A 24683-nucleotide genomic window follows, 5' to 3' on the forward strand; every position below is an offset into this window, starting at 1 on the left:
GAGCATGCGCAGTCGGGTAGCACTCTCCCCCCGTCAACTTTCTTCTGTTGGATTTAAGTTGACCTCATTCCTTTGTTCAAAACTGGTGTCATTTTTCTTATAATACAGTTTGCAATAGTGCCAAAAATAAATGCACGGTTAAAATACTTTTTAAAATGTTTTATTAAAAGTGCAGGTAGGGTGCAAGACGAGCATCCTTTTTCAGCTTCTCCACAAACTCAATGTACTTCTGCGTCGATGCTTCTTGATGCCTTGGGGAGGAAACACAAGATGAACAGTCATAAAACAGCTCTTATTTAAGATTATTACTTTAAAGTATTCATCGCAACACATTTTTATTCCTGATTCTGAAGACAAACGTTTAAAAAGTGCACGATTGTGTGAGAAATTACAAGCTTATCCGTTTCTTGGCGACGTTTATTTTGAGGCTCTTCTCTGCGCAGTAGTCGTGGTACTCCTCCGTCTGCTGCTTGGTCATGTTGAGTTGATTCTTGTGGAACCAGTGTTGCCTCTCGTGCAGCTCCTCCGTCTCCTGAAACGACAAGAACCAAAGTGGCTCTTACGACAGAAGAAGAAATGACGTACGGAATGAATGTATCGTGACAATATTTACTCTGTCGTATCGCTCCTGTATAAGATTGGCCTGAGCCACCAATCTTTCTTTAAATTCAGCTAAACATTCTTCATACAGCTGCGAAGCAATGGCTTCGTTCAGATTGTCCGGATCCCTCAGTCGGGCCAAGAAGGGAGCAAGTATGTCTATCTTCTTCTCCTGCTGTTTTCTCAACTCCTCTGCAGCCCTTCGTTTCTGAAATGAGAAAATCGTTCAAAATTTAGAAATTAAAAGCTTTTTTTCACCAATGAGAGATCATGTTGAATTGATTAAGACATTTGAAATAGTGTCGACTCTCAGAAATAAATCAAACTATGATCTTTTCTTTTCTCTTTACTACCATTTCTTCCCTCTGGCTGTGGATCAGTGAGGCTCCCTTTGTGGTCGACATCGGGAAATCCATCTCCACGTCTTTGTTCTCCTGTTCCCTGCAGGCCACAATCTTTCTGATCTGAAATGTCATGATTAACGGAATTATTATTTGCTATTTAAAGATCTGACACAAGCTTCTATCCACCTCTGTTATGGACGCTTTGATCTGTTGAACGATCTCTTCTTCATCCTTCATTAAACGTAGGAGTATCGCGCACACTTTGCGGGGACATAGAGGAACCTCACATCGATCCACCTGAAATAAAACACCTTCATGATATAAGTTTGTTTCTCTCCGTAATGACAGGAAGGGTCGGTAACTGCACCTGAAAGGTGGAGACCATGTCAGATGTAAATTCCTGATGTTCCCCCGGTTTAATGAAGCGTCTGTTTGGAGGGATGAATCTGTGATCCTCTAAATGATAAGTGACATTGATCCGCCTTTCAATCACGAGGAACACTCGCTCGGCCACGTCTTCTTTGGCCGGTTTGTTCCTGTTCCGGTGAAATCTCTCCACCACTTTCTGGTTTGGAAGTTAACGGAAGCATTTAAAACTTAGTCATGAGTTAAAAAACAGAAAAATGCATTTTATAAATAAACTAAATTGATATAAACCACATTATTTATGAGTATGTATATGGAAGTATATCAGTGCCATTAGAATACTGAAATATTGACACTATAAAAATGAATGTACAAATTTAAATTGAAAAGTTTTGTTTTTTGTTTTTTAAGCTTTTTTTTAATGATTCAAATTCAATATTTTCTACATTAAATGTTGAATTTGTTTTTATTGAATAATTGATTTAATTTAGTTACTATATTAAGGGGTGATTCTATTATTGAAACATTGAATTCAATCATTTCTATGTTAAAATATTTAATTGTTTTTATTGGATAATTTATACATTTTGAAAAGTTGTTGTTGGTTTTTTCTAATTTAATTGGAAATTCAAATATTGAATGATCCTGATGTTCTAATTACAATAATTAATTTTATTTCGAATTTCATTATTTTATTTGTTTTTAATTCGTAGCCTTTTAAATGTAATATAAAAAAAAGGTATAATAGCGTCTACAGAAAATACAAAAAAAGGGAATTTAAAAGCTTTCAAATATAAAAATAAAAACATCTATATAATTATATTTCCTTTAATTAATGAAAAATTGCATTCATTTTTAAGTCAATTATTCCATATGTTCTATATTTCAATATAGAAAATGATTGAATTAAGTAGTAAGTAAGTAATTCAATGCAACAATAGAACATTTCAAAATAGAAAAATCATTTTCAACATCTCTAATGTAAATTCAACAATTTAATATTGTTTGCACTGATATTCTTCCATATGTTTCACTTCAATAATACATGATATATGTTACCAAAAGAGGCAGAACTTCCAGGTCTATGTTGGCATCTGTAAAGTTCCCATTATAGACCACATGGCGGTAGTAGAGGAAGTCTTCTCTGCCCTCGTAGGTCTCCGTCATCTGGCCCGGAGACTCGATCCTCCGAACCAAACCATCCACACGAGCGGTGCTGAACTCCATCTCACGCTCGATATCCGCCGGCAGGGTCGTGTACCTGTGATCTAAATAAAGGTGTCAAACAGTATCACACTTAAGTGATGTGATGATGTGTGTTAATTCACTCACACAAGAGGTGGAATCGTCTCCCTCCTCCGAAACTCTCTGTGGTGGAGTGTTCCACGTAGTTGACTTCTCGTACCTCCAGGTGGTCGTCTCTAAAATGGTACCACTCTTTCACGGCGACAACTTTCGTGTCTGCAGTACAGACCGAGAAAAAACACATCTTAAATAAAAATCCCAATGAATGACAAAAACGACACATGCATAGACTCACAGTCCATGTCGCTGTATGTGGTCAGGCGTGTGACGAGTCCACACGAGTTGACTTCCAAAGCATACTTCTCTAATTTGGCTTTCTTATAAAAGGTGATTTTTGTGCCTCCGGGCCAACGAGTCTCCAAATCTAAGAATCAAAGATAAACAATTACATAATGTTACAAGAGAAAGTCACTAGTGTGATCAACTGTGTACCTTTTTTTGAGATTGGCAAGTGATTGACCCAAGATCCAGGCATTATAAAACCTCCGCTTGGCTTTTTGTCCTTTTAAAGTACAAAAAATATATAAAAATTCAAATCAGCACTTTTGCTAGTTCTGACTATACCGAGTATCGATACACTTAAATGGCACAATATTTATTTTACAATACTGTATCAATATTCAATAGCACTGTTTAGATTTCTCATTAAGAATTCAAATGTTCACTTTATTTACTGTATTTATTCTATTGTGTAATATAGATCCCTCTGTTTTAATCCAGTAGATCATGTTAAGAAAGAAAGAAAAAAACTAAAATATACTGTTATACATCAATATTTTTTTAACAATACTTTACAATTATTCAATAGCACAGTATTGCAGTATTTTTTGGAAACTCTGCTGTTGAATAATTAAAAAGTGCACTTTTAATATAATAGATCATTTGGAAGGATCTATTATATTATATTATATATATTCAATTAAGTGGGTTTAAAAATACAAATTTTAATACAATTTTTTTAACTACAATTAACAAAAATAATATTTAAACCGTTTCTTCATTTTATTGTGCCAATTAAACTTCAGGGCGCTAGATGGCAGCAGTCATTATGTACTTTGCAGGTAAAGAAACAATGAAATCCCGCGAAAGATCCCACAACGACTGAGGACGAGAGGATACAGTCGACTCTAGCTGCTTTTGAAGCTGATGTTAGGACATATTTTGGCTTTTAGTTCTATGAATGCAACCAAAAGAGTGGAACAATTCCAAAATGTCACTAAAAATAATTTAAGAAAATGAAAGTGTATCGAAATATATCGTATCGTAAACTCAATATATTGTGTCGAACCATATCGTGAGATTAATGTTTCGCTACAGCCATAATTTAAAGCATGTAACAAGCATGTTTTCGCTAAGCTATCACAATTCTACTTAAAAAATCACCCTGTTTGGAGTGATACTCACTTCTTCAACTTGGTCTCCTGTTGTTCTGGCTGCCAACAAGGGTTCCCACATGTTGATATCATCCATGTTGTACAGCATATCCTAGACAAACACATGTAGAAAAGTCATTCTTAACCCCAATATAATTTAACGATACTACATTTATAACCCATATACCTGTCTCTGAATGATTAAAATAGGTATAAAAGTCTATCCTTATCTACTGTCGTTCAACTTACAGCACAGCCGTTACTGCAGTCCTGCATGTTGGCGTAATAGTTGACGTTGTTCCAAATGCTCTCGATGCCCAGGAAGTTCTCGTCCGCCGTGCTGTAGTTTTTCCCGGTCAGAGGGTCGATAAAGAAGTTCTCCATGATGCTGCGACTCCCGGCCAGAACCAGAACCCAGCTGTGCAAACGGAGGCCCCGAAGTGGGTCGGGAGACGATGGCTTCATCTCAAGATTCTGGCAAAAGAAAGTATCTTGTTGGTGAGATTCAAACCTTGACTGATGAATAGTCTTATATTAACTTAATATCAAGTTTAAACACATGAATCTGAGAGTTTTACTTTGGTAGAGAAAGGATCACCTCTTGCTCCTTTAGTTTCTCAAACCTAGCCACTTCTCCCTCCTCTTTCTTCCTCTGGTTCTTCTCGGCCACAAAGCGACTCTTGAGCTCCTTCAGAGGCTTCACTTGATACTGGAACTCGTGGCGTCTGTGGTCCGACGACACGTCGCGGCCCTGCAGGACACATAAACAATATAGTGAAAAAAAAAAATAGATTAAAACAACCTTATAAGTTCTTTATTCAGTTCAGTTGACTTTTTAAAACATAAAAAAAAATAAAACATCAATATTTAATTAACATTTTAATTACTTCCAATTTTCTAGACTAATATTACGGCTTTTATTTTGCAAGAGTATTATAATTTTCTCTATAGCCTGAGAAACCTGGGTGTTGTATTTGACAGAGACATGTCTCTAATTAAACACTGCAGAAAACTAACCAGAAACTGTTTCCCTCAACTGAGAAAAATCTCAAAATTTAGGAAAATGATGTCACAACACGATCTGGAGCTTGTAATCCATGCATATGTTTCTTCTCGTCTGGACTATTGTAAGAGTTTATTTTGGTGTCTAAACAAGAAGGATCTGTCTCGCCTGCAGTTAATACAAAACTCTAGAATTCTGACCTGCTCTAGTAGAAGAACTCACATTTCTCCAATCCTTAAAACTCTGCATTGGCTGCCAGTTTCTTTTAAGGATCAATTTTAAAATTCTGGTTCTTACTTTCAGATCTATTCATGGTCAGACTCCTCCTTACATCACTGATCTGATCCAGCCTTACACCCCAGCTCGGGCTTTGAGGTCTGTGGATCAGAACCTGCTGATGGTTCCGGACCAGAGGAGTGAAATCCTTTCAGGCTGTTGCTGTAAGCTTTGCTTTACTTTACGTTTGTTGGATCTACTGACTCCTTCAAGAAACATCTTAAGAGATTCTTATTTGTGCTTTTCCCTGATTTTCTGGGACTCCTGTGTTTGTCTTATGTCTCTTGGCCGTTTAAAGTATATTTTTTAACTGTGTATCGTTTTGAATTGTTAGAGCGCTTTGTGACCCTGGTCTAGAAAGCGCTTTACAAATGACCTATACTTACTTACTTATATTTACGAACCTTAACTTGAGGGTCCAGAAGAGGGCACTCCTGATGCGTCTGGTTGAGCTGACAAATCTCTTTGACTGCGTAGCCGCTGACACAGTAGGCGTCGTAGTTCGCTCCCAGCAACAGGCTGCAGAGCAAGGTGGCGAATTCGAAACACGTCCCTTTCTGCCTCATGAGCGCCAATGTGGGCGAACAGAGGCTCTTTGGCTGGAAAACAAATGAATAATTAATTCAACAGGTATCGTAGATAGAAGGTTATAGGTCTTAGAAAATGTACAAATATATATATTTAATACATACATACATACATACAAACAAATTCATTAATTTGATCATCATCCTAAACACTTAGATTCCTTGAAAAAAACAAACAATAAGTAATTGTGATTGGTAAGATCTTACTACATTTATTTTTTGTTTTACAAACAGAATGTCGCAGTCATTTAGAGGCAAATGGCCACTTTTGGAAAAAGGCATCAATGTATTAAAATGTTATTTATAATTTATATATATATATATATATATATATATATATATATATATATATATATATATATATATATATATATATATATATATATATTAATTGTATGTATTGTATTATCTTCTTATTAAATTATTTAGATCTAATTAATTATTATTTTTTTAAAAACTAAATTTGACCTTGCTACAGCTTTAAGGCACACAATATTATTCTATATCGTGTTACACAAGTCTTTTAAATCTTCAATATTTGTACATATATTAAGAAGCCAACAGCAAGAATGTATCAAAAGAGTCTTTTCACAATCATATATAAAGTATTTATGTGTTCAAATATTCTAATTTTAATTATATGTTTTTTATATTGACATATTTTAATATATTTTATTTGAAAAAAAAGTTTTTTTTGTTACCTCTTTACAGTATAACCTCAAACAATATTATTTTACACAAGTTGGTTAAATATTTTCAAATGTAATATTTGTATACATCTATTTACATAATTTTACACTTCAATGGATTTTTTAAACAACAATAAGAAATTACTTTTGGAAAGTATTTGCTTACCAGGCTAAAGTTTCAAGAAAAGTTTGCGAAACCTTCAAAAGCTCTTCCTACTTTAAACTTGTGTAGTTTATTACGTATACTAATGTAATTTATAGTTTTTTAAATGTTGAATAATCTACTAATTGATAGATGTTTTTGCCATATTACAGCGTTAAAGCATCGCTATTCTTATACATATTTGGTATATATTTTAATCATTTTTTAAATGTGATTGATTTAAATGTTTATTGTTTAAGAAGTGAAAGGTGATTGGCTGGATCTACTTTATTAGTTTGTAATCGTAAGAAAACAAATTGACAGACCAGCTCATCGGGTTCTTCCAGAAGCTCTAGTGTCAGACAGTCTGCAACAAAAGAGGCCGCGCCATCCCAGTGGTAAAGTTCAGAGTGGTCCATCATTGTCGGCCGCAGAGTAGTCGAGACAAACTTCTGTATTTTAGACACAAGTATTGTTATTAGTGAAAAAATATAAAGAGCTGATGAAATCCAAATATGACCTTAATGCCGCACTCATTGAAGGGACACAGCAGGAGGGGTTTACGTTCAGGACAGTAGTGAGAATACTGATGCTGGAAGTTGTCAGCGATCGTCAGGAGCTTGACTTCATCGTCTGTATTAGTTCTGTACGACACGGAGGGAAGATCTTCCACCATCTCCGCGTCAGCCCTGTTGTCAAAACAGTCATGTTTAAATGTCAAAATATGAAACGTCTTCACGACAACGACTTACTCTTCCTGGCCATTTTCCTCACTGTTCTGAGGTTTGTCACCATCCTGTACCGGCTGGTCACTGTCCGGCACTTGAGGATTCTCCATCTGCAAAAAAAAAAAATCTAATCTAATCCACAATGAATCTTAAATCGATGCTATAAAAATGTTGTTCTGCTTTCCTTCATCACAACAACACACTCACTGAAACTCATGGGCCGATGCATCATTAAACAAAGCACAACAAAAGATATAAAGGATTAAAAGTCTTAAATGGAATGGCTGTGACTGAATAAAGACCGAAATTGAGTCAAAACTTGAGAAAATAAGAACTTCGTTTTGTTGAAATAATGTGCAAATAAAAGGGAGACGATGAGAAATATTTAAGTGAAAACAACAAACACGATTACATGCACAGTTAGAATAATAAAAACATACTTACGTTGTCTTTACAATTGTATTCGAAAAATGATTTGGGAGCATAAAACAAAAACGAGTTTACGGCGCGGAAGTAAAGCGTGCCGTGTCCATGGTAACGGTGCGCCGTGACGACGACGCAAACCCGGAAGTGCTCCGACGTACAAGACAATAATAAATATAATTATAAAGGCGCACTATGAAAATCGTTCTGTAAGAAATCGCAAGATTAAATTAAAAAAATGTTCTGCTCGACCTCAGATCCGTAACTATTTATTTGCATCATTTGTTTTACAACTTTTCAGGCAAAACATGATCATTTGTCTATTCAAAGTAGAGAATTCAAATCCTGAGACATTCAAAACAAAGCACAGGGGACTCCAGCTGTTTGTTTACTATGTTTGACATCAAGCATTTTATCATGTTTTTTTTCTGAAGGAAAGGATAGTAGGGATATTCAAAAAGGTTCAACGATGGAAATGTTTTCTCCTATGAATACGCTTCCATCTGACCACTCTTTCCAGCTGAGCGTTACATCTCCAGCGTCTTCCTTGACCTTCTTTGTCATCTGTGGAGTATTCATAATCATCTGTTATTCACTTTTTTTTGTTGACGAATGCATAATAATTCATATAGTTTTGCAGCTTGTTGTTTTTAACTGCACCTGCTTCAAGATGGCTTCGCTTAAAGCTTGATCGTGGACGTCGGGAAAGTTGGTCAGAAGCTTCACCTGGATCACTTGTTTGTATATGTGTTCTCCAGGAAAAAAAAAAGAGGAAATAAAATATATAATATAGAACCATATCATAGATTACATTAAATCATTTATACTTTTCGAGTTTGAAAATATGACTTACCTTGATAGCAAACAAACTTCCTGGTTCTTGAACACAACCTGTCTCTCCATTTTCCTTCTTCTTTCAAATCTGCTACAACACAAATGTCTCCACCGAGAGTAATGTCCGGCTGGGAAGCCTCAAATTCCCAGAAACTGAAATCCAAGCTGCTTCCATCCGACCACTCCCAGGAGTCGATGAGAATTCCAATCCAGACTCTTGTTTCTCGTATCAACTCCAAGACTTTCCCGTTGTCCTCTTGGTGCCTTATACTCGCCAGATCTGTGTAATTGTTTCTGCAGAAGGTCTGAGCCTGTGTCCACGTCATCTTTTGTTCGATGTAGACAAATTCCGCCGTGTTATCTGAAAGGGAAGTAAAAAATATGCATATAAAATTAACCAGGTATTTACAGTCTCTCTCATTGTCATTGTCAGCGGGTGCTTTCAGATAAAGTCATACATTTAAAGCCGAGATTAATTTCATCGTAACATTCTGACTGGCAGTATGAATTAAATCATTTTCAGCTCATTTTCAGACTAACTTTCTCCAGATTCTTCGATAATGCTAATCTTAAAAGAGCCATTGTGTAGCATACATCTTAATTTGTGCCTGGCAAAGTTTCATCCCAGAGTTTCTAGCCTATAACACAATGCAATTGCATTTATTTGGCAAATATTCTGCTCTTTGAAAGAAGATAATAATCTATACTATACTAATCAATTGTATTTTTGGGGGGGAGTTAAGAAGGAGCCCTAATAAAGCCTTTTATAACCCTTTTTTGTATCACAATAGTCAAACAAAACCTGCAACCACCATTTTTTTTAGACAGTCAGTTGGTGAACAGATGACGTGAAAAAGAAAAAACTTACTTGATATGTTGATGCACACTGAAGGCAATAAAACAGTGCAAGTAATATCATTCCAATTCCCATTTGTTTCCATATCCCCACATCTTTCCTGGCCACCTCCATTATTTGGTTCACCATGATTCCATTTCCTGAACCGTTCCTCTCCTGGTTGGTAGAATGTTTCGTCCGACAGAGACCATCTCCAGGCCCCCGTGACCCTCTTCAATCCGATCCAGGCCTCCTTGAAAGCAGTTGTATATCAGTATCAGTAAATAACATCAATTTGTACACAAATGAACTAGATAAAAAAACAGACATTAAAAAGCTTGTATTACTTCGTTTAGTATGTCGGTGAGGGTCTTGACGGTTTCCATGTCGTGAATAGACACCAAGTCTTTGTGTTTATTTCTGCAGTAGTTGACCGCTTCCGGCATTGTCAGCAATTCATCCACAATATGGTACGAACGTGGACGCCTTCCCGAGGCAGCAGACGCCCCTGTCAACACACTCAGTTATTGTTAAACGGGTCAATGGGTTACTATTAATGTAGCAGAGAAAAGATTAATGAAAACATTTTGAATGTATACCAAAAATATGTAATATTATTCAGTTAAAAATGTGTTGTAGTTCTAATGAATGTTGTAAAACAAAACAAAACAAAAAACTTGCCTGAAGCTGCGATGATACTCAGAAAAATCTGGAACATCATTTTCGTCCTTCAATGAAAAGCTTTGGTGCGGAACATCTTAAATGCAGCCGCATTTTCTTAAACAGCAGTTGGCATGCAAAGTTCTTCTACTTCTTTTTTTTTTTACCTTGCTTTATTTACATGTAATTTACACTAAATTACATAATCTAATGTATTTTTTATGCTTTTCTAAATTCGATGGACACCTGGAGTTGTTGTGTTTTGACACATACATACAGTATTCAGAAATAGGTTCATGATTAAGTTAATTTATGTCTATAAAGTGGTGACCTGTCCAGCTTGGCCTCGATCTTTTGCTACAACTTATTGTGAAAAGTCCAAAACTTACAACTTCTGTACTTCTGTAGTGTGCGCATTAAAAAAAAGAAAAGAATTGTACTACAAGTATTTATTTATTTATTTATTTATTTATTTATTTATTTTTTTTAGAATCCCTTATTAGTCCCGCGAGGGGAAATTCAACATAAATGTTTATTGTTGTTGATAAATGTATAATGATTTAAAAGGTCAGATTTTTTTATTTCTATTTGCGTTATTATTATTTTTCAGAATCAGAAACTTTTAATGCCAGTGTTGCAAACGTAACATATGATTCTTTTTGGGTGTCAATACAGAATAAAGTAATTAAATAAGATAACACATAAAATAAGCAATAGAAAAACAGAACAAATGTATTTATTAATTTATTGTTTTTTTAATAATAAGCTTTATTTATTATTTTTGTTTTTGTATTTATTGCGTTGCTTATTTTAATTGACTATTTATTGTTTTTAATGTGTTTACTGTATGTACTAATATGTGTATATACTGCTGAAAAAACTAAGATGTCCCCAACGCGGGATTTAAGCAAACGTTTACAATCACATTTTTATAAATAAAATAAAAATACTGACGTATTTTTTAACGACCTTCCATTTGAATTGTGAGAGAAAGTTCTAAAACCCCACGCTCAAGCGTGTTCCTGAACGCACCAAACCCCTTGTGTGTCGTCAGCGCTCCGCAGAGCGCATGCGCACGGCCACCACTTCCTGTTTCATGTCACTGTAACAACACAGTGCCTGCTCACCTGTGTGTACTGTGGTCCACTCTGCACGAAAACTGACCCGTCCAGCTGCACTTCTGTCGGTTCTGTTCTGGACTCTGCGGTTCCGTGATTCTTCATGCGGGTCCCGGTGGCTGTAGCGGTTCTGGTTTGGCTGCTAAACAATGTAGCAAGTCGACAGTTCTCTGAGGAGGAGATGACTGGAGTGAGGTAACAAACACAAACAAAATAAGTCCAACAATAATGGCAAGAAAAGACGTTGAATAACAACTCTGGGTATAAAACAGCAATGATACATGTATAAACTTGCTTATTTATGTACGTTTGTTGTGAAAGAGTTCAACCTAAACATAGTTAATAAATCTGTACTTTGATCTATAATTGTCAACATTTGTTTACAAAGAATACAGACATGTTATTATATTTCAAAATCTCTTGCAAGAAACCTCTTATTATTATTATTATTATTATGAGGATGAAAAAAAATGGTAAAATATGATTAAACATGTGTTGATTTCTCCAGGCATCGCATCAAAGGCATGTTCTACCACGCCTACAACAGCTACCTGGACAACGCTTTCCCCTACGACGAGCTCCGGCCCCTCACCTGTGACGGACAAGACACCTGGGGCAGGTGTGATGATGATCACGTGTTTGTTGATTTCTAAAGCATTATTAGGAGTTTGTGGCGGCCAGTTATCGAATACACTTCATGACACAAGACAGTATCACTAAACTTATTTTGTGACCTGTTATTGGATTTTTGATTTCAAAGGACTATTGTTGTCATGATAGTACATTTATTCAATACTCCAATACATTTTCAATACCACAGGGACCCCTAAATGTGTTATATGCATTTATTTATAATGTGCGTATGTGTTAAAGGGTGTGTGTGTGCTAAAGTGTGTATGTGTGTGGGTTAAAGTTCTGGATGTGTGTATGTTTAAATGATCTGGATGTGTGTGTGTTAATGTGTATCTGTGTGTGTGTTAAAGTGTATGTGCGTGTGTGTTAAATTGTGTGTTAAATTAAGGTGAAAAATTGAGTGTGTGTGTTAAAATGTATATGTGTGTGTTAAAGTGTTTATGTGTGTGTGTGCATGTGTGTTAAAGGGTGAATGTGCATGTGTGTAAAAGTGTGTATGTGCGTTAAAGTGTATATGTGTATGTGTGTGTGTTAAAGATCTGGATGTGTGTGTGTTAAATTGCGTATGTATGTGTGTGTTAAAGTGTGATTGTGTGTTAAACTGTGTGTGTGCTTGTGTATGTTTTTATTAAGTAGAAAAATCCAAAAGAAAAACCTCTTTTACAACCTGTTACAATTAACAGAACCACACATTACATATTTATAATAAAAAACAACTAAAAGGTAGTGCAAACAAAATAAATAATCAATACTTTTAAAAAGGAGTATCTTATAAAGAAAAAAAATATATATACTGTATATTTTTTTACTTTCAATACTTTTGACACAAAGGACTGAGGTGACATCTGATGTTTTGCATCCCGACACAGATAACATCTCACTTTTCTTTCACCTGCAGTTTCTCCTTAACTCTGATCGACGCTCTGGACACCCTCCTGGTATGACTTGACATACATCAGTATTAAAATGTAACTTTGAATTATGTTTTTAAATGAACTTGCATTTACTTTTCAAGGTGCTTGGAAATCATACCGAGTTCCAACGTGTGGCGTCCATCCTGCAAGACACCATTGACTTTGATATTGACGTCAATGCATCTGTATTTGAAACAAACATCAGAGGTAATTGAACACAAATAATTATCTTTGGTTTCTGTTAACCTGCTTTTCTCTACTTGTGTGCCTCAGTTGTCGGGGGGCTCCTCTCAGCCCACCTGTTAGCAGGGAGAGCAGGGATGGAGTTGGAGCCTGGTTGGCCTTGTTCAGGTCCACTGCTGCGGATGGCAGAGGAAGCTGCCAGGAAACTGTTGCCTGGTAATAAACACAAAAGAATAACTTGTATACAAATGATTGTTTTCTTATGTTGACTTGATATGAACTCTTCTTCTACGGAAGAATATCAGTGTGAATATTGAATGGTTTAATTTGACGTTTAAATAGTTGAATTTTATCTATTGAGATGTTTTTTAAAAAGGGTTAAATAATATTTTTTTCAAATAATCGTATTCTATATAAATTTCAAAATGATTGATATTCAAATTCCAATTATTCAAAAATACATTTTTAAATGTAACATTTTTTTTATTAGTAGTTATCTGATAAAACACATACAACCTATAGAAATCTAGGAAGATAGAAGCGTAGATAGATACATGGATGGATAGATAAATACGTAGATAGATACATGGATGGATAGATAAATACGTAGATAGATGCATGGATGATAGATAAATACGTAGATCGATACATGGATGGATAGATAAATACGTAGATCGATACATGGATGGATAGATAAATACGTAGATCGATACATGGATGGATAGATAAATACGTAGATAGATACATGGATGATAGATAAATACGTAGATCGATACATGGATGGATAGATAAATACGTAGATAGATACATGGATGGATAGATAAATACGTAGATAGATACATGGATGGATAGATAAATACGTAGATAGATACAGTACATGGATGGATAGATAAATGCGTAGATAGATACATGGATGGATAGATAAACGCGTAGATAGATACATGGATGGATGGATAGATAGATGCGTAGACAGATGCGTAGATAGATACATAGATGGATAGATAAATACGTAGATAGATACATGGATGGATAGATAAATGCGTAGACAGATGCGTAGATAAATACGTAGATAGATACATGGATGGATAGATGAATGCGTAGATAAATACGTAGATAGATACATGGATGGATAGATGAATGCGTAGATAAATACGTAGATAGATACATGGATGGATAGATGAATGCGTAGATAAATACGTAGATAGATACATGGATGGATAGATGAATGCGTAGATAAATACGTAGATAGATACATGGATGGATAGATGAATGCGTAGATAAATACGTAGATAGATGCATGGATGGATAGATGAATGCGTAGACAGATGCGTAGATAAATACGTAGATAGATACATTGATGGATAGATAGATGTGTAGATGGATGCGTAGATGGATGCGTAGATGGATATATGGATGGATAGATAGATGGGTAAATTGTTTTACAGCATACAGCAACACAGATAGATTTATAAGAACAAGAACAAAGTGCAATGAAAAGAACAAAAATCCAAGATCTAATAATCTAAGTTTAAATATAATTAAGTGCATCATTGCATTTGCACTGAAGAATCTTTTTATTTCTTCCAGCCTTTGACACTCCGACGGGAATGCCCTATGGCACAGTGAACCTGCTGCACGGGGTCAGTCCGGCTGAGACCCCTGTCACCTGCACCGCTGGTGTCGGAACCTTCATCTTGGAGTTTGCGACACTGAGCCGACTCACCGGAGACCCCGTGTTTGAAACCACTGCCCGTCAGGCGCTGAGAGCCTTGTGGAAGACCAGATCCAGCATAGGACTAGTGAGTCATTCAGTCAACCGTTATCACGTTAGACGTTTATTTTTCTTACTTCCTGTTCAGGTGGGGAATCACATCGACGTTCTGACAAGGAAATGGGTCGCTCAGGACGCCGGCATTGGAGCTGGCGTTGACTCGTACTTTGAGTATCTGGTGAAAGGCGCCATCATGCTGCAGGATACGGAACTGCTGAGCATGTTTCACGGTATATCACGTTCTTTTACTGATTTGAAAGAAGGGTTGCGTATGGGCAAGGCAAGTATATATGTGTAGTATTGTCGAGTACTTGACTCCGGGGTTGCAGTATTTACAGACTACATGACTCTTGACGTCTTGAGTCGTAACTGCTTTTTATTTGTTTTCGAAACCGAAATATGTCCAAACATCATCTTTAAAAGCTACTGGAGTCCACTGTATCCTCTTGTCCTCAGCGGTCTGTAATGACTGCTGCCATCTAGGTAGCCTAAAGTTTTATTGCAGCACAAAAATGAACAAACGCAATATAAAAACAATAATAAATTGTATCATAATAATGTTAATTGTAAGTTGAAAAATACGATTATATCGATACAGAATCTTTAAAGTTGTCGGGATATTTAAGTGTGTCGAAATTTTCCTACACACCTATTCAAAAGGCCAAAATATAAGTTTTCCATGTGCAACTGATGCATGATGTGTTTTTGTAAAATTATTACACTGATAAAATCGTGTAATTACCATGTTTAAATCATGTATTTTACTGAGGTGACTGATTGAAATTGGCTGAGGACGAGAGGATACAGTCGACTCCAGCAGCTTTTAAAGTTGATGTTTGGACATATTTTGGTTTAAAAAAATAAATAAAAATAAAAGCAGTTACAACTTGGTCAAGAGTCATGTGGTCTGTAAATTCTGCAACACCAGACTCGAGTACTTGACAATACTACAAATATATCCTTGTTACTCCAGTATCACAATATATCGTATCGTTGCCCCTGTATTGTGATACATATGGTATCGCCAGTTTATTTCATCCATTTCCACTCAACTGTTTTTTATGATTGACTTCTATCCTTGTGAGTTTTGTTTTTGACTCGTCTTACAAATCTCACGATCAGACTATGACCGAGCCATCCAGAACTACACCCGCTTCGACGACTGGTACCTGTGGGTCCAGATGCATAAAGGAACCGTGTCGATGCCAGTCTTCCAATCGTTGGAGGCCTTCTGGCCCGGACTTCAGGTACTGTAGGAAATCTCTCTCTGGACACGAGCGGTTCTTATATTCCACTTTCTTTTCAGTCTCTGGTAGGAAACCTGGACGCTGCAGTCAGAACCTTCCAGAACTACTACTCGGTCTGGAGGCAGTTTGGAGGCCTGCCCGAGTTCTACAGCATCCCTCAGGGTTACACGGTGGACAAGCGAGAGGGGTATCCACTCAGGCCAGGTCTGATCTTGAGAGGACAGCTCTGGTGGTTCTTGTTTTACATGGTGTGCGTCTGTGTTTATGCAGAGTTGATAGAAAGTGCCATGTACCTGTTCAAGGCCACGGGAGACCACACCTACCTGCAGCTGGGACTCGACGCACTGGAGTCCATAGAGAAGATCGCAAAGACCCCCTGTGGATATGCAAGTGTAAGTAGTTTGGAGTGTAATTACAACAGACTTGAGTGGCATAAATGTTTATATCAACGCTGCGGTTCTTTAAATCACCCTAAGATGGATGGATAGACCTTAAGGGACCCCTTAGGGAAATTCATTAGTTTTCAAAATACACATTATACGCATTATATTAAGAACCTATTCAAAATAATAACACCAACTCAACCCAAACTAAAAAGAAAATGAATAAAAAAAATAGAATATAGAATATAGAAATATTAAAGCAAAAATTAAAATACAGAACATATCAAAAATAATAACAGAAACGATGATAAAAAAACTACATTTTAAAAAAGAATATACATATAACGATAAAAACCAAAATAATACAGAACATGTTAAAAACAAGGATACGAAATTTAACACAAACTAAAAAATAATAAAACAACAAAATAATAAAGCAAAAATATACATAATAATAAAGGAAATACAGAAAATATTGAAAATGGTAACAAAAACAATGATGAAAAATTATAAAGAAAAATATATATTAATTAAAAAAAATATATGAAGCGAAATAAACGTGATAATAAATGAAATGCAGAACATATTGAAAATAGTAACAAAAACAATGATAAAAACTAAAAAATAATAATGAAAAATATATATAAATAAAAAAATATATATAAAGCAAATTAAAGCAATAATAAATGAAATACAGAACATATTGAAAATGTTAACAAAAACAATGATAAAAAAAACTAAAAGATAATAATGATGAATATATATAAATTTAAAAAAATAAATAAAGAGATAAAAACAATAATAAAGGAAATACAGAACAGAAACAATACAAAAACTCAAACAAACAAAAAAAAACAACATCAATATTTATATATATATAATAAAACAACATAATATATATATATATATATATATATATACACAGTATATAGTATATATTCGGGCGCAACTATATATATAAATAATAATAATAATAAAAATGATATATTTGTAATATTTTGTCGTCGTCCTGTGTTTATTTGACGTCTGTAGGTCAAAGATCTGCGCGATCACCAGCTGGACAACCGCATGGAGTCTTTCTTTCTGGCTGAAACCATCAAATACCTTTACCTGCTGTTCGACCCCGACCACTTCCTGCACGGGGGGGATCTGGACCGAGAGGACTCGTGGGAGTCCGGCGGCGAGGACGGGGACTGCGTCTTGGGTGCGGGTGGCTTCATCTTCAACACGGAGGCCCACCCTCTGGACCCCGCCGCGCTCTACTGCTGCAGCCGCCACGCTCAAGACCGACAGGAGGTCCGGAACATCCTGCTCAGTCTGTCCGAGTCGGCGGGAAAGTCCGGTGGAAAACCCGAGACTCGTCGGCGAGATGATCGACTGTGGGGTCTGTCGGAGAGCATCGCCCTGAAGCCGGGAGAGAAGAAGACGCCGCCGCTGCTTTCCTGTCCCGTTCAGTCTTACAGCGCTCGACTCTCCATACTTGGGCAAGTTTTCTCCGGAAACACCTGAACCGGAAGACTTTGAAAAACTCACAATGATGGATTTTCCAGGAAACAGCTGGACTTATAGAAATTACTTTAACATCCATTTATCTACGTGGATCCTCAGCAAACTGTGAAGTAATTCATAAATGTTTATTTTAATTTAATTGAAAATGAAATATATATTTATTTTTGGACCAATGTGTCTTGTTTTATTTACCAACCTTAACCATTAGGTGTGATTAGTTTTATATCCATTCAACAAATGGGGATGATTTTATAGGGAAATAAAGTCTGATTTAATGGCTTGTTTTGAACTATACATTTTTTTAAATGCATTAAAGTGTCAACAAAACCTTAATATAACGGAAAATTATTATTATTATATTTAAAAAAAACATTAAGTCAATCAGAAAAAATCGCTTTAAGTAAGAAAGGGTTGCTTCAATTAAAAGCATTTTTAGCATTTGGTTCCTTGAGCGTTAAAATGTGTTTCTTTTCCATTTTAATAACATTTGGGAATAAATAATGAACACACAAATCTCATAATGAATTTAAGAAAGTGCAAATAAAATTAAAAAATATATTTTTATTGTATTTCTTTTTTGAAGCAACTTTTACTTTTATAGAAAATATTTTTGGACTGAAGCAGCTTTTTATTTTATTTTTATAAAACAACTTTTTTATTGGATAGTGAAGAAATCTACGTTCATCTCTCTCTCTCTATTTTTAATTAACGTGAATTGTTTTGCCCACTAGAGGCCACTAGAGACAAGAGGAGGCTTCATCGATCACTCGGTTGTGTTGATCCCAGAGTGTTAGGTCTATGATAAGATAAAGAGACACGTCATCATTTATCCAGGTGATTCACACTCTTGCTCAAGTTATTCTCAAGGTTCATCACCTCAGAATCATCATTTCTCACCATTCATTTTGAAACTTTGGGTATCACTCATCGTAGATATCATTGCACATATGTTGTGTCAAGATGTGGTATTGATGACCTGTTTAAAGACACACATCCACGGAGGCCGGTGTGTTATCAATCAGATGACTAAGAACCAGTGTTTATTTTTCTTCTCCAAAAACAGTGTGAAAGTTATGGAAGTACATCAATGTTGGCAGCAGGCATGATGATTTCATCTAGTTCCACCAATCGTAGGCGAGAAGCTGCTGTTGGTGAAGGGGTTGAGATCATGAAGCAGCAGAGTTGCCTCATGCTCACAGACGAAGACATGGCTGCACAGATCCTGCTGCTCGTGGTGCTCTTCTCCAACAACATCCACGCGGAAATCCTCAAGATTGAAGGACAATATCATAACTTCGTCCTGAACAAAACAGTCGATGACTTCTGCTTGATCTCAAGATGGAGTGGTGAGGCGAAGAAACGTCTGTGGAACTCTTCACAGCATTATTTCTCCGGTCTGGTGAGAATTTTTTTTTATAGAATAGACCCTCTGAAAGTTTCAGACTCGGGTCAGTACCAAGAACAGTGCTGGACCCAGAACCACCTGACGCACGAGAGGAACTCCACCCTCCTGGTTTGTGATGGACAAAAGACAAGATCTGATGTCTTGAACCCTTATGTTGGACAGACCCTGGAGCTGAATTGTGACGGTGTGGGACCAAACCAGAGTGTCCAGTGGGATTTGGTCAATTTAACCACGGAACAAGAAATGTTGATTTAGCTTTAATCAATGATGAAACATCTTCAATGTACAAACTACAGCAAATGAAGAACAAATCATCTCTTCTGGTAACATTTGACGTAAGTTCTGGTTCGTTCTTATATTATTGTCTGGAGAAGAACCATCAGGGCTGTGAACTACTGAAGGAGTTTCGTGTTCATATACAATCAAATTACATTCACAGCTCGGTGGGAGAGAGCCTGGAGCTGAACTGCTCTGATATCATTGGAAACAAACCCCATGTGTGGAAGATTTATTCAGTGACAGAAGTAGAAGAGAGTCACAACTACACTCTGATGTTTCCATCACTGACCTTGAACCACACAGGTCAATACATCTGTGATTGCAGTGGTCAGGATGAATATTACAACCTGTTTGTGTGTCCTGAGTCTGACCCGCCTGCTGATGTGTTCTTCACTGGAGGAGAAAACGTGACTCTACAATGTGGCGACTGGAAGCATCCCGATGAGATCCTCTGGTACGTGAAGACAAAAAGAACTGAAGGAAGACCATCATGTGTTTTAAATCAAGGACAAGGAGATAGAATCTTTGACTTTACGAGCCTGGTGATCACTAACATCTCCCTGGAAGACATCGGAGAGTTCTGGTGTGTGATTAAGAAAGACAGACGTTGTGTATTCACATCTAAGACCCTTGTAATGTTCAGAGAGCCAGAGGTTTATCACCATCCAGTGAGGTCTGTGCTGCTCAGTGTTGTGATCTTCATGATGTGTGTTGTTGTTGTTGTTGTTGTTGTGGTCTGGAGGAGCAGGAGTAGAGAGCAGCTCCCAGGACCTGTGGAGATGTTCGATCCGTTTCCAGCGTCAGCAGATGTTCAGCCGGAGACTCTCTGAGGTTTCAACATGGTCCACGTGTGTGTTGGATGAATCTGCTTTTCTTTGACTTCACTGTTTTTTTTGTTTTTTAATCATTGTGACTCTTGTTTCCTCTTCAGTGTTAACACAGTTTAACCATTGACCTTCAATAAAAGACTCCTGTTTTCCTTCTTTCTGCTCCTCAGTCTGGTTCTCTACATGTTTCTGAATTATGTCTCTTCGTGTCTTTTTTTAAATATTTTCTCGAGAAAACAAGGTGGTCAATAATCTCCGTTTTAATATCCTTTCCGATCACCAACTGCTTCAGTTCAATAATGATGTATCTTACTTGACAAGTCAGAGAACACATGTCTCCCATCTTTCTGAGCGAATGCAAACAACATTTCCACACTTGGAAATGAAAGGATTTAATTTTTTTTAAATGTATTAAAGTGTCATTAAAACCTTAATATATAGGAAAATTATTATTATTATATTAAAAAAAAAAACATTAAGTCAATCAGAAAAAAATCGCTTTTAGTAAGAAAGGGTTGCTTCAATTAAAAGCATTTTTAGCATTTGGTTCCTTGAGCATTAAAATGTGTTTCTTTTCCATTTAAATAACTTTTGGGAATAAATAATTAACACACAAATCTCATAGTGAATTTAAGAAAATAGTGCAAATAAAATAAAGAAATATATATTTTTATTGTATTTCTTTTTTGAAGCAACTTTTACTTATATAGAAAATATTTTTGGACTGAAGCAGCTTTTTATTTTATTTTTATAAAACAACTTTTTTATTGGATAGTAAAGAAATCTACGTTCATCTCTCTCTCTATTGTCAAACGTGAATTGTTTTACCCACTAGAGGCCACTAGAGAAAAGAGGAGCCTTCATCCATCACTCTGTTGTGTTGATCCCAGAGTGTTAGGTCTATGATAAGATAAAGAGACACGTCTTCATTTATCCAGGTGATTCACACTCTTGCTCAAGTTATTCTCAAGGTTCATCACCTCAGAATCATCATTCCTCACCATCCATTTTGAAACTTCGTGTATCGTTGTATATGTTGTGTAAAGATGTGGTATTGATGACCTGTTTAAAGACACACATCCACGGAGGCCGGTGTGTTAACAATCAGATGACTAAGAACCAGTGTTTATTTTTCTTCTCCAAAAACAGTGTGAAAGTTATGGAAGTAAAGCGATGTTGGCAGCAGGCATGATGATTTCATCTAGTTCCACCAATTGTAGGCGAGAAGCTGCTGTTGGTGAAGGGGTTGAGATCATGAAGCAGCAGAGTTGCCTCAGGCTCACAGACGAAGACATGGCTGCACAGATCCTGCTGCTCGCGGTGCTCTTCTCCAACAACATCCACGCTGAAATCCTCAAGATTGAAGGACACCATCATAACTTCGTCCTGAACAAAACAGCCGCTGACTTCTGCTTGATATCAAGATGGAGCGGTGAGGAGAAGAAACTTCTGTGGAACTCTTCACAGCATCATGACTCCGGTCTGCTGACAGAGGATTTTTATAGAATAGACCCTCTGAAGGTTTCAGACTCGGGTCAGTACCAAGAACAGTGCTGGACCCAGAACCACGTGACGCATGAGAGGAACTCCACTCTCCTGGTTTGTGACGGACAAAAGACAAGATCTTATGTCTTGAACCCTTATGTTGGACAGACCCTGGAGCTGAATTGTGACGGTGTGGGACCAAACCAGAGTGTCCAGTGGGCTTTTGGTCAATTTAACCACAGAACAAGAAATTTTGATTCAGCTTTAATCAATGATGAAACATCTTCAATGTACAAACTACAGCAAGTGAAGAACAAATCATCTCTTCTGGTGACATTTGACGTAAGTTCTGGTTGGTTCTTATATTATTGTCTGGAGAAGAACCATCAGGGCTGTGAACTACTGAACGTGTTTCATGTTCATATACAGCCAAATTACATTCACAGCTCGGTGGGAGAGAGCCTGGAGCTGAACTGCTCTGATATCAGTGGAAACAAACCACATGTGTGGAAGATTTATTCAGTGACAGAAGAAGAAAAGAGTCATAACTACACTCTGATGTTTCCATCACTGACCTTGAACCACACAGGTCAATACATCTGTGATCGCAGTGGTCAGGATGAATATTACGACCTGTTTGTGTGTCCTGAGTCTGACCCGCCTGCTGATGTGTTCTTCACTGGAGGAGGAAACGTGACTCTACAATGTTGCGACTGGAAGCAGCCTGTTTGGATCCTCTGGTTCATGAAGACAAAAAGAACTAAAGGAAGACCATCACGTGTCTTAAATCGTGGACAAGGAGACAGAATCTTTGACTCTGACATGAGCCTAGTGATCCCTAACATCTCCCTGGAAGACATCGGAGAGTTCTGGTGTGTGATTAGGAAAGACAGACGTTGTGTGTTCACATCTAAGACCCTTGTAATGTTCAGAGAGCCAGAGGTTTATCACCATCCAGTGAGGTCTGTGCTGCTCAGTGTTGTGATCTTCATGATGTGTGTTGTTGTTGTTGTTGTTGTGGTCTGGAGGAGCAGGAGTAGAGAGCAGCTCCCAGGACCGGTGGAGATGTTCGATCCGTCTCCAGCGTCAGCAGATGTTCAGCCGGAGACTCTCTGAGGTTTCAACATGGTCCACGTGTGTGTTGGATGAATCTGCTTTTCTTTGACTTCACTGTTTTTTTTTTTTTTAAATCATTGTGACTCTTGTTTTCTCTTCAGTGTTAACAAAGTTTAACCATTGGCCTTCAATAAAAGACTCCTGTTTTCCTTCTTTCTGCTCCTCAGTCTGGTTCTCTACATGTTTCTCAATTATGTCTCTTTGTGTCTTTTCTTAAATATATTCTCGAGAAAACAAGGTGGTCAATAATCTCCGTTTTATTATCCTTTCCGATCACCAACTGCTTCAGTTCAATAATGATGTATCTTACTTGACAAGCCAGAGAACACAGTGGATGTTTCCAAATTTTGAATGCTTTTTATTTTGGTACGTGTTCTTTTTTTTTGAAAACCCTTAACGGGAAGTTGAACGTGTTACTTTCCGCGCGAGTATCTACTGAATGATGGTGAGATGTAGCTTAAGAAGTTTAAACTCCAGACGTCAAAACAAAGTTGATACTTAGTCATGAAAATATCTAAACTGATGCAGCAGTGATGACGTCACATGATCGTTTATGCATGATCCAAGTACCATACACTTTCTTTACAAAGATCCGACATAGATTCTCATTCATTCTTCCTCACATCATGTCTCAAACATCCAGAAAGAGTAACGACCGCTTCATTACTTCCAGCGTCGTCCTCCCTTTTCTGGCTCTCAGGGTGGGTTCCTGGACGTGTCCGAGCTGAATTGATGAGTGTACCATGACGACCCGCTGTGAGTTTGTTCTTCATTTCACTCCCAACACATCTATTAGGCAGATTAAAGGTGTCGCTCGCTCTCACTCCTTCCATCCCTGTTTTCACTCAAACCTTGAAACATTCAGAAATACATCCAGTGGTTTCTCGTGAGATCATTTTTCATCTTATTTGGAATTTGATGATAGTTCTCCCCTCCACCAGCCCCAGGTTACTGTAATATCACATTGAGAAACAATCACTTTATTTTCATTCTTGTCTCCACACTGCGGTGGAATTCATGGCTCAAATTCCTGAGTGACGTCAGTCGATGGGGATTTAGTGCAGCTCATGTCAGCAATTACTTGTTCTCACCATTTAAATCCCAAGAATGTAAAGATGAACGGTTCCTTACTAGCCAGAGACAAGAATATATGGATGGATGGATGGATGGATGGATGGATGGATGGATGGATGGATGGATGGATGGATGGATGGATGGATGGATGGATGGATGGATGGATGGATGGATGGATGGATGGATGGATGGATGGATGGATGGATGGATGGATGGATGGATGGATGGATGGATGGATGGATGGATGGATGGATGGATGGATGGATGGATGGATGGATGGATGGATGGATGGATGGATTTCCAGTTCACAGCAGACAATAAAAGGTACAGGAAGTTTCACAAAAGCAGGTAAAAGAATAAAGTTCAAATAAAAAAAGAACAGAGTGCAAAGAGATAACAAAGTACAAATATATATTAGTGCTTCGGGGTTTTGTTGGTAGATATTCTATTTCTAATGAGAAAAACTTCTGAAGAGGAAAACATTCATGCCCTGGCAGCAGCAATACACTTTCATTATTATTATAATTACTAGTTTATATATTATTATTATTTTAGATTTAAATGTAATGTGTGT

General features: G+C 37.0%; 5 protein-coding genes across 5 annotated transcripts; 3 read left to right on the top strand and 2 right to left on the bottom strand.

Annotated features, from left to right (window-relative positions):
* Positions 1-144: 144 nt before the first annotated feature.
* Positions 145-7736, bottom strand: drc7 (dynein regulatory complex subunit 7). Its single transcript, XM_087781215.1, has 17 exons — positions 7438-7736; positions 7206-7374; positions 7012-7137; positions 5672-5866; positions 4587-4739; positions 4238-4462; positions 4020-4100; positions 3048-3117; positions 2851-2979; positions 2643-2771; positions 2370-2578; positions 1312-1509; positions 1131-1241; positions 954-1064; positions 614-808; positions 393-532; positions 145-251 (listed from the first exon to the last, which is right to left on the bottom strand). Exons 1-17 carry the CDS (start codon positions 7521-7523, stop codon positions 164-166), a joined length of 2415 nt encoding a protein of 804 aa, XP_087637341.1. The 5' UTR covers positions 7524-7736; the 3' UTR covers positions 145-163.
* Positions 7737-8460: 724 nt separating this feature from the next.
* Positions 8461-9951, bottom strand: LOC148059459 (C-type mannose receptor 2-like). Its single transcript, XM_087781537.1, has 4 exons — positions 9853-9951; positions 9539-9758; positions 8690-9031; positions 8461-8588 (listed from the first exon to the last, which is right to left on the bottom strand). The coding sequence occupies exons 1-4, from the start codon at positions 9949-9951 to the stop codon at positions 8461-8463; spliced, it is 789 nt and encodes a 262-aa protein (XP_087637663.1).
* A 1317-nt stretch (positions 9952-11268) lies between these two features.
* On the top strand, positions 11269-18207 carry edem2 (ER degradation enhancer, mannosidase alpha-like 2). Its single transcript, XM_087781217.1, has 11 exons — positions 11269-11478; positions 11792-11902; positions 12815-12854; positions 12932-13037; positions 13104-13229; positions 14601-14812; positions 14873-15014; positions 15907-16031; positions 16091-16235; positions 16302-16423; positions 17447-18207. The coding sequence occupies exons 1-11, from the start codon at positions 11387-11389 to the stop codon at positions 17921-17923; spliced, it is 1698 nt and encodes a 565-aa protein (XP_087637343.1). The 5' UTR covers positions 11269-11386; the 3' UTR covers positions 17924-18207.
* Positions 18208-19028: 821 nt separating this feature from the next.
* Positions 19029-20619, top strand: LOC148059461 (uncharacterized). Its single transcript, XM_087781539.1, has 3 exons — positions 19029-19269; positions 19366-19537; positions 19768-20619. The coding sequence occupies exons 1-3, from the start codon at positions 19029-19031 to the stop codon at positions 20435-20437; spliced, it is 1083 nt and encodes a 360-aa protein (XP_087637665.1). The 3' UTR covers positions 20438-20619.
* Positions 20620-21607: 988 nt separating this feature from the next.
* Positions 21608-23035, top strand: LOC148059462 (uncharacterized). The gene is made up of 2 exons (XM_087781540.1): positions 21608-22033; positions 22349-23035. Exons 1-2 carry the CDS (start codon positions 21608-21610, stop codon positions 23033-23035), a joined length of 1113 nt encoding a protein of 370 aa, XP_087637666.1.
* The last annotated feature ends 1648 nt before the right edge of the window (positions 23036-24683 follow it).

The sequence above is a fragment of the Callionymus lyra genome, chromosome 19 (genome assembly GCF_982586985.1).
Source record: "Callionymus lyra chromosome 19, fCalLyr1.hap1.1, whole genome shotgun sequence".
NCBI classification, from domain to species: Eukaryota; Metazoa; Chordata; class Actinopteri; order Syngnathiformes; family Callionymidae; genus Callionymus; species Callionymus lyra.

Excerpts from the sequence above, each read along its gene's own strand:
- drc7 (XM_087781215.1), bottom strand. The coding sequence starts at position 7,523 with ATGGAGAATCCTCAAGTGCCGGACAGTGACCAGCCGGTACAGGATGGT. Across the intron at positions 2,579-2,642 it reads GAGACGATTCCACCTCTTGT|ATCACAGGTACACGACCCTG; the intron begins GTGAGTGAATTA and ends ACCTTTATTTAG. Across the intron at positions 252-392 it reads GCCAAGAAACGGATAAGCTT|GCATCAAGAAGCATCGACGC; the intron begins GTAATTTCTCAC and ends TTCCTCCCCAAG.
- LOC148059459 (XM_087781537.1), bottom strand. The coding sequence starts at position 9,951 with ATGCCGGAAGCGGTCAACTACTGCAGAAATAAACACAAAGACTTGGTG. Across the intron at positions 9,759-9,852 it reads TCACCGACATACTAAACGAA|GAGGCCTGGATCGGATTGAA; the intron begins GTAATACAAGCT and ends ACTGCTTTCAAG. Across the intron at positions 9,032-9,538 it reads AGTGTGCATCAACATATCAA|ATAACACGGCGGAATTTGTC; the intron begins GTAAGTTTTTTC and ends CTTCCCTTTCAG.
- edem2 (XM_087781217.1), top strand. The coding sequence starts at position 11,387 with ATGCGGGTCCCGGTGGCTGTAGCGGTTCTGGTTTGGCTGCTAAACAAT. Across the intron at positions 11,479-11,791 it reads GAGGAGATGACTGGAGTGAG|GCATCGCATCAAAGGCATGT; the intron begins GTAACAAACACA and ends TGATTTCTCCAG. Across the intron at positions 11,903-12,814 it reads GGACAAGACACCTGGGGCAG|TTTCTCCTTAACTCTGATCG; the intron begins GTGTGATGATGA and ends TTTCACCTGCAG.
- LOC148059461 (XM_087781539.1), top strand. The coding sequence starts at position 19,029 with ATGATTTCATCTAGTTCCACCAATCGTAGGCGAGAAGCTGCTGTTGGT. Across the intron at positions 19,270-19,365 it reads CTTGATCTCAAGATGGAGTG|ACTCGGGTCAGTACCAAGAA; the intron begins GTGAGGCGAAGA and ends TGAAAGTTTCAG. Across the intron at positions 19,538-19,767 it reads GGACCAAACCAGAGTGTCCA|CTCGGTGGGAGAGAGCCTGG; the intron begins GTGGGATTTGGT and ends TTACATTCACAG.
- LOC148059462 (XM_087781540.1), top strand. The coding sequence starts at position 21,608 with ATGTTGGCAGCAGGCATGATGATTTCATCTAGTTCCACCAATTGTAGG. Across the intron at positions 22,034-22,348 it reads AGAGGAACTCCACTCTCCTG|CCAAATTACATTCACAGCTC; the intron begins GTTTGTGACGGA and ends GTTCATATACAG.